Here is a 7,573-nt window from a genome sequence, read left to right as displayed (position 1 = left end):
GAGGTATAGTTGTGTTGACAAAAGTTCCTCTGAAAATATCTATGGGTACTACAGACTTCAGTCTGAGACTTCAGTCTCAGACTGTTGCCACTCCTTTACGCTCTTAAAATCTCCTGACTTTAGGACAGCTTGAAGTAGCACTAAAAACTAACAAAATCAGGTTGCTCTGTATTTAAAGTAGCCAGCAGGAGCAGGGAGGTGATCACCCCTCTGTATTCAGATCTGCTGAGGTCTCGCCTCACGTACTGTGTTCAGTTTTGGGTCCTTCAGCACAAGAAAGTCGCCAAGGCCTGGAGTGTGTCCAGGGAAGGGCAAGGAAGCTGTGAGGGGTCTGGAGCACAAGTCTTATGAGGAGCAGCCGAGGGAACTGGGATTGTTCATTCTGGAGAAGAGGATGTTCAGGGGAGCCTTGAGGTCTCTACGATGACCTGAAAGGAGGTTGTGGAGAGGTAGAGGTCGACCTATTTTTCCAGATAACTGTGATATGATAAGAGGCAATGGCCTTTAGTTGCACAGGGGATGTTCAGGTTGGATATTAGGAACATTTCTCCCCATTAAGAGTGATGAGTCGTTGGAACCAGAGGTGGTGGAGTCACTGTCCCTCCCTGGAGATGTTCAAGGAACGTGTATATGTGTCACTGAGAGACATGGTTAGTGGGCATGATGTGATCGGCTGATGACTGGACTCAATATGAGCGGTCTTTTCTACGATTCTATAAAGACTTCAAAATATTGTTCAGCTATTTTTTCCTGACTTTAGATGTAGTTTTACTCTAGACCATAATAAGTGAAGGTCTGAACAGGACTCCTGCATGCGTAGAGGAGGGTGATATTAGGAAAAAAATGAAAAGTAAGTGTCCTAGGCTGCAGCAGTGCAGTTCACGGGTTGCCCCAGGCATCAGGGTGCAACCGGCAGGTTCCCCAGCGCTTTTCAACGTGCCTCAGCGCCCAAGGCAGTGGCAGCTCCAAACGAAAACATGAGAAAAACAGCGAACATGCCCGTTTGCACACAGAGAGAGGCACTAGATAACACTCTAAATACACACTTTATTTATCCCTAGCTATTTTAGGTCCGCAGAAATAAGAAAGCAAAGCAGCGACGGCTGTGAAAACTTCTCGCTCTGCAGACAGCGGCGCCGGCGCACTCCGAGGCCGGCCCCCCACGCGCCGCGCCGCGCCGCGCCGGTGGGCGGAGTGGGGCGGGCCTGTGGCGGGCGGTGCTCCGCAGGCACCGCCCCGGAGCCATGCCGGCGGTGCTGGCCGCCGCCTGGGCTCTGCTGGCCGCCGCCTTCCTGGTGTTGCTGCTGCTACATCGGGCACAGGCGCGGCGGCCCGGGGGAGGCACCGACGTCGCCTCCGCCTTCTTCCAGGATCTCATCCGGTACGGGAAGACCAAGAGAGGCGGGCAGCAGGCTGCCTGGCTGCGCCGCTTACAGGTGCCAAAGAGGTGAGGGGGGCCGAGCGGCGGCCGTGACTGCGAGCTGAGGGCGTTGAAGGCCCTCTCAGGTGATGTTTTGGTGCCCGTTCGGTGCCTGCAGATGTCTTCGGCTACCAGGAGGGTTGCGTTGTTCTGAAATATTAATACTCAGTATATTACTAGCTTATTTGTATGCTTTTCAGCCCCGCAGAGAAACTGCCTGCTCTAGAGTTACGGTATGGCTAAGTATATGGTTCCCATGAGGTGCTGACTGTGAGGCTCTGATGTTCTTTACTCTTGAATCCCAGTCCCATGCGGTATTTATGTAACAAACCTTACAGCAAGACCGGATCTGGGACTTGTCTTGGTCCCAGATGGACTCCTGAGTGTAAGTGTGACTGTACAAATATGCTGTGGGGTTGCTTTCTTAAATCAGTTCTCAGTCATAAAACAGAGTATCCTGAGTTTGAAGGGATCCACATGGATCATTGATTCTGTCATTGTCTTCTTCCTTCTGAATTCCTTTATAAAACATGCTACAGGGTGCTGATAATAGCATGTTAATACAAATATCTGGATATTGTGTGAACAGTCACTAATAAGGCGAAAGAACTGTCCTGCTACCCAAGCACAACTTTTTTTCTGAAATAGTTACTGCAACAACCAAAGTGTTGTGAAGACCTCTTCTTAATGGGTTATGTTCAATAGAATAAAAGAGGGAATTAAAACTCTACAGCTTTTTATATGTTACTGTGACCTTGTTGTTTTGTTCAGCTGAGATTTTTAGCTAGAACTGGCCTTTGACTTGAACACAGGTGTGACATGATCTAACAAGTCTGTCAGGACAGGATTAGGGTGCTATGTAACCCAAAGATTCAGTCATCCCTAATGAGGCAATCTATCACTATCACAGTTGTCAGCAATACAGTTTATGTAAGTTGCTTCCAAAGACAATGTTTTAATAATAATAATAATTGTGACACATATTAAAAGAGATGTTATCATGTATTATCTTTGTTATCAAGCTTCTGGCTCCAGTTTCTCGGGGATGCACTTAAGCTCTGTGGTAGCCACAGCAAGAAGAAGGGTTCATAAAAGCATTGGCTTTAGTTGTAATGCACTGCAAAGTATGGTAGGGTTTCATCTGAATCGACCTTTCTCCAACAGGAGTTTCCCACCACTTCTTAGGGAATATACTAATCAAAGAATACAGCTTTCTCGGTGAATTGATATCAAGCTCTAGAATGTATGAAACAATTCTGTTACTGCAGTGTTGAACGTGTAATCCTGCTAGCTGAGAAGATCCCGAAGCTAGCTGTTGACATGTTTTCTGTCCCCATTCATCTTGTTTCTGAACAACCATATTTTCACCAGCCCAGACTGGTTTTTAACTCTATTCTTCCATCTTGTCAAGTATTATGATTAATTTCAGGTTGGTTCGGCAAACACAGAGCATTCCTCTTTCATTGAAGGACATGTGTACTTACTGTAGTGCTGGATTGCTCTGTACGTTACATGCATAATTGAGATTGTTGAAATCTCACAGGGCATTTCTCAGCTAAGCTGGCAGGGCTTGTTTATTTTTTTTTGCTGGGACAAAAACCGCTGCTTGTGGGGAAAGTTCTCCAGCAACTGATAAGACATAAATCTACCAAGTAATAGTTTGGGGGAGAAAGAGCTTGAAGCTTCAAGGGAGAAATATGGTTTTGTCTATATACAAATTTCGTTTGTCTTTTAAGCAGAAAATGGTGGAAGCTTTATTTTTTGCTGTTGCGCATCTGCAGAGCAAACATCACTGCTTCTGCTTGGTAGGTGATAGAACTGAGGAGTGAACACCCAAAGGGGTTACTAACTGCTGATGGGCAAGCTGTGGTGGAGTGTGCATTTGAGTTTCTTACTTGGCCTCTTTATTGCTGTTGAGATGCACATGAGCTGTTCTTGGAGGTTGTTGTTTTATTTTGCTTCACTAACTAATGAAGTTGTCTTCTCACCTCCAGTTCTCCAAAAGAGAAGGTTTGAGTGTTCTAAGGAAACGTAATCTTGTTGATAGGTGAGCCAAAAAGGCATGTACTCACCACAAGACAAGCATGTCCTGCAGCTACATTTCCATCTAAAGAATGAGGAGAACATTAAGTTTAATGAAGGCGCTTTTTGTTCCCAGGTGGTTTATTCATTTTTATGTAGTTTCTATACTCTGGAATGGCTTTCTACTGATGAGGCTTTTTCAAGCTGAGTTCCTTGGAGCATCATTACCCCCATGGATTCAGATCTTCCATAATGCTTTTGGCAGAGATTTGCAGAACCAGAATGCGGGTAGGTATTATGAAGCAGCCACGTAAATATTATGAAACTCTGTTACCATCCTTGGTTTAATATGTATTCTTCATATGCTACCTTGTAAGCTGCTCTTAAACTAGGCTCCAAGTGACTTTCCTGGAATACCAGTTCCCTTATTCAGGGTGGAAATCATTCTATGCTATGCATTTAGTAACTTTCAGCAGTTCTTTTAGCAGGAACAACTATTAGCACCTTGTAGATGTAGTCTTGCTCAGTCTCTGCACGCAGCAGTGTGTCAAATGTACAAATACTTTTGCCAGTGCTAGGTTAGTTTAAAAAGAGGGTAAGGATCTTGCTTTGGGGAGGGGAAAATTAGTTCTTTTGAAGTACTGTTGTGGTTAAATTGGTCCTATCTCTCATTAAGTCGCTATTTTTTATTTGTAAGCAGACAGTGAAGGCTTCTCTGCACTCTTGGTTCTCCTGCTCCTTTGGCTGCATAGCTTTCAAAGACTTGCAGAATGCCTCTATACCAGCGTGTTTTCCAATGGCGTCATCCACATTGTGCAGTATTGCTTTGGACTTGGTTACTACATTGCTGTTGGCTCAACTGTGCTATGTCAAGTGCCTACTAATGTTAGGAACGGTAAGTACCTGCTTCGTTGTTGCATTTTTTTCTCCCATTTCTTTCCATCAAGGCAAATGGCTCACTTGATTTCATGGAGGACTTGTGTGAGAAGTGTGTTAATCAATGAGAAGTAATAATAACTTACTGGTATATTCCAAAGTAACATTTCAGTATGTTGCTTTATCAAGCGGTATTACAGACACGCTCTTGCTTGTTCACTAATTTTTGTCTTAAATCACCGCTGTTATTCCCTGAAATTCACCATTATTCCATCTCACTGTAAATACTCTCACAATTGTTTTGGATCAGTTTCTACTGAGATATATATGCTTTGTGAAGAACAATAATTGTTGCCAGTTTCAAATATCACTAGATAACTCCAGTTGTCAAACTGGAGATTGTTTTTTTGCCGTACGCTTTCCTTTCAGGTGAGCCTGCAGGACAGTCTTGGTCAGTTCCTTTGCCTTCCATTGAGAACTCCCCACTTCTCTGCCTTATATCAATCTGCCTCTTCTTTCTTTTGGTACTGTAATGTCTCCATTAATAAAGCAGAAATTTGAATTTTATGACCCGTTTCTGCCAGCACATTCCACTGAACTGTTGCTTGCTTCTCTGCAACACTTGAGCTGACTGTAGCTTTTCCCCGGGACTGCTTTATGCCAAGTAGTCATTACCAAGTATGTGACTTTAGCAAAGCTTTTAACCACTTTGAACCACATCAGGTCTAGTTTAATCAAGTTATTTTTTAAACTGCCTTCAGACTGTGTATGAGTTGGTAAAGCCTTTTTAATCTGGACCTGTTTTCTACTTATCTGCTGGATACTCAGAAATGATATATCCACTTGTACATAGGGGAGACCATCCTCAATACAGAGTTTTTGCTGGGGTAAGTGGTTTATAATGTGTATATATACCACTCACTGTGAACAGGACAAACTGTACTTACGTGTTGACTTGAAACATAGCAGTGTCTTTCATTAGGATAGTAAGAATTATAAACAGAATTCAGGTCTGAGATCTGAGACTGAATTATTTATCAGTTGTATGTAATAGTGTACCTAAAGATACTGGATCAAAAAACAAATTAGCATCTTGCTACTCAAATTTTGTGAGACACGTACAAAATATGTATGTACTGTTTTGGGACAATGCTCAGAAAAAGGTGAAACATATTTTAATGAAATGTATTTTATTCAGGAAAAGGACTTTCAGTGCAGATCTTCTGGTATCACATCGTAGGGATTGTGATGTACGTTTGGGCCTCTTTTCACCAGCACAGATGTCTTGTGATTTTAGCTAATCTTAGAAAAAGTAAATCAGGTAAGGTGTTTCATTTCTGTGAACAATATATTTAAGTAAATATTTGCTGGTTGTTTCAATAAGCTTCTGTAGCTTCTACCACCTTAAAACACCAGTATTTTTTCATAGTGTGGCACTCTTAAGATTTTTCAGTAGGTTAAATGAAACCATTTGGAAAAGAGATCAGACAGCTGAATGTTACATACGTATGTATATTTTTTCAGAAGTTACACTGAAGGGTCTAGCTTCTGTCATCCTAAAGACAGACAAATAACAATGCTTAGGACTTGTACCACTCCTCTGAACCATCACTTCTTTCTCCATACAAATTGAGAAAGAAAAAATGTAAAAATACATTTCCTTCTCTGTATTTTCACAAACAGCCAGAGAGTGATGTCTTACTTCACTAAGACATGCAAAGCTGCCAGATCAGATGGAGTGAACGATGTGATCATTTTAATGAGTGTGTTGTTCTGTAATTCTGAGTAGAAAAGTTCATTTAATGAATTGTTCTCAGTTTTTTTCTGTTTGCTTGCAGGAGAAGTTTTAAGTCTGAACCACAGTATACCTTTTGGAGACTGGTTTGAAAGAGTTTCTTGCCCTCATTATTTTGCAGAACTACTCATCTATATATCTATGGCCATCACATTTGGATTTCACAATGTGACGTGGTGGTTCGTAGTGATGTATGTTTTTTTTAACCAGACACTGGCTGCTGTTTTGTGTCATGAGTTCTATCAGGAAAAATTTACCACCTACCCAAAGCATCGAAAAGCATTTATACCATTTATTTTTTAGAATATGCCTTCTAAAGTGTATTTAGTGCAAACTAGGAAATGTTTTACTAAAGTCAAGGCAAAATTGCACACTTTCTCTATGCCATAGAGGTTAAAAACTCATAATTTTTATCTCATCAGAGTTCCTAATTTATGTGGGGAAATGTAAGGTCTCTGTGTGTCTTGCAAGCAAAGAAAAAGTTTAATGAAGCTCTTAATTAGAACTGATGAGATGCTAACTGGGTCTTTTCCATGTTTATAGTCCTGTTTTATGCAGAAAGCATTTACTGTTGTGCAGCAAGCCACAATACATATACATGAGAATTGAAGAGAAACGATAGTGCAGGGAATCATTTGAACTGTTGTATTTCATGCCTTACCTAATACTTAAGCATATTTATATGCATTCTCTTTTCTTTGCAACTCTTCAGAGGGAGGCAAATGATGCATTGTCTTTCTATGCTTCCCTGGTGGTAATGAAAACCAAGCAATGCCTTGCAACTGTGAGCACAGAGGAGTGGTGGAGGAAGCTGTGCTGGAGTGGTGACTCACTCAGCAGCAGCGATAAGCGAAGCACAAAACGCTCCTTGTTTATCCTTAATCTGGGAAAATCGTGGAAGGTTCTCTGTCTAGAGAATTTGCAGATTGCATCCTAAGTTCAGGTCCTTGACATCCTTTGTGTTTTGTGGGGTGACAGCAGCCTGCCCTGGTCCTTAAGGGCCTGCAGGGGCAGATGCGAGGGGCCTGCAGCTCAGAGGTGCTGCCGCTGGGGGAGGTGGGTTTTGCACTTAGGAACTGGACGGTGTGTCCTCCTCGTGGTCCTGGGAGGGGAGTAGAGGGCCGCTGGTGTTCCAGCGCGTTCTCCCTTCTTTGTGTATACTTAACAATATTTTGTATATGACAAGAATTTTTATGTACTTCGGTACATATCTTATGACACAAAATATTTAATTAAAAGATGTTTGATACCTTCCGATCCCATTTCGTCTAATTTCTCAAAATCGCGATAAATACACCCCCAAAACCTCCTCGAACCCCGGAGCCCCAGCTGCGGGACGCGGAGCCGCCCCTTCCCGGCACCGAACCTCGCCGCCTTCATTCCGAGGCAGCACTCAGGCGGTCTCCGGTTGCGCCGCGAAGCGACCCGCTCCATTCACCGCCCTCCCGGGTGCCATGGGC

At 42.9% G+C, this 7,573-nt stretch overlaps 1 protein-coding gene across 2 annotated transcripts; it reads left to right on the top strand.

Annotated features, from left to right (window-relative positions):
* The first annotated feature begins 1,194 nt into the window (after positions 1–1,194).
* Positions 1,195–7,370, top strand: SRD5A3 (steroid 5 alpha-reductase 3). Of its 2 annotated transcripts, none has more exons than XM_085223137.1 (5): positions 1,195–1,447; positions 3,579–3,730; positions 4,140–4,337; positions 5,517–5,639; positions 6,157–7,370. In XM_085223137.1, the coding sequence occupies exons 1-5, from the start codon at positions 1,245–1,247 to the stop codon at positions 6,414–6,416; spliced, it is 936 nt and encodes a 311-aa protein (XP_085079263.1). In that variant the 5' UTR covers positions 1,195–1,244; the 3' UTR covers positions 6,417–7,370. The 2 variants fall into 2 exon arrangements, with proteins under 2 accessions (XP_085079263.1, XP_085079264.1); XM_085223138.1 differs by having other exon boundaries at positions 1,196–1,447; positions 4,143–4,337.
* The last annotated feature ends 203 nt before the right edge of the window (positions 7,371–7,573 follow it).

The sequence above is a fragment of the Meleagris gallopavo genome, chromosome 4 (genome assembly GCF_905368555.1).
Source record: "Meleagris gallopavo chromosome 4, MGAL_WU_HG_1.1, whole genome shotgun sequence".
In the NCBI taxonomy this organism is placed as follows: domain Eukaryota; kingdom Metazoa; phylum Chordata; class Aves; order Galliformes; family Phasianidae; genus Meleagris; species Meleagris gallopavo.
This window is presented reverse-complemented; position numbering and strand designations above follow the sequence as displayed.

Excerpts from the sequence above, each read along its gene's own strand:
- SRD5A3 (XM_085223137.1), top strand. The coding sequence starts at position 1,245 with ATGCCGGCGGTGCTGGCCGCCGCCTGGGCTCTGCTGGCCGCCGCCTTC. Across the intron at positions 3,731-4,139 it reads TTTGCAGAACCAGAATGCGG|CAGACAGTGAAGGCTTCTCT; the intron begins GTAGGTATTATG and ends TTTATTTGTAAG. Across the intron at positions 4,338-5,516 it reads GCCTACTAATGTTAGGAACG|GAAAAGGACTTTCAGTGCAG; the intron begins GTAAGTACCTGC and ends TATTTTATTCAG.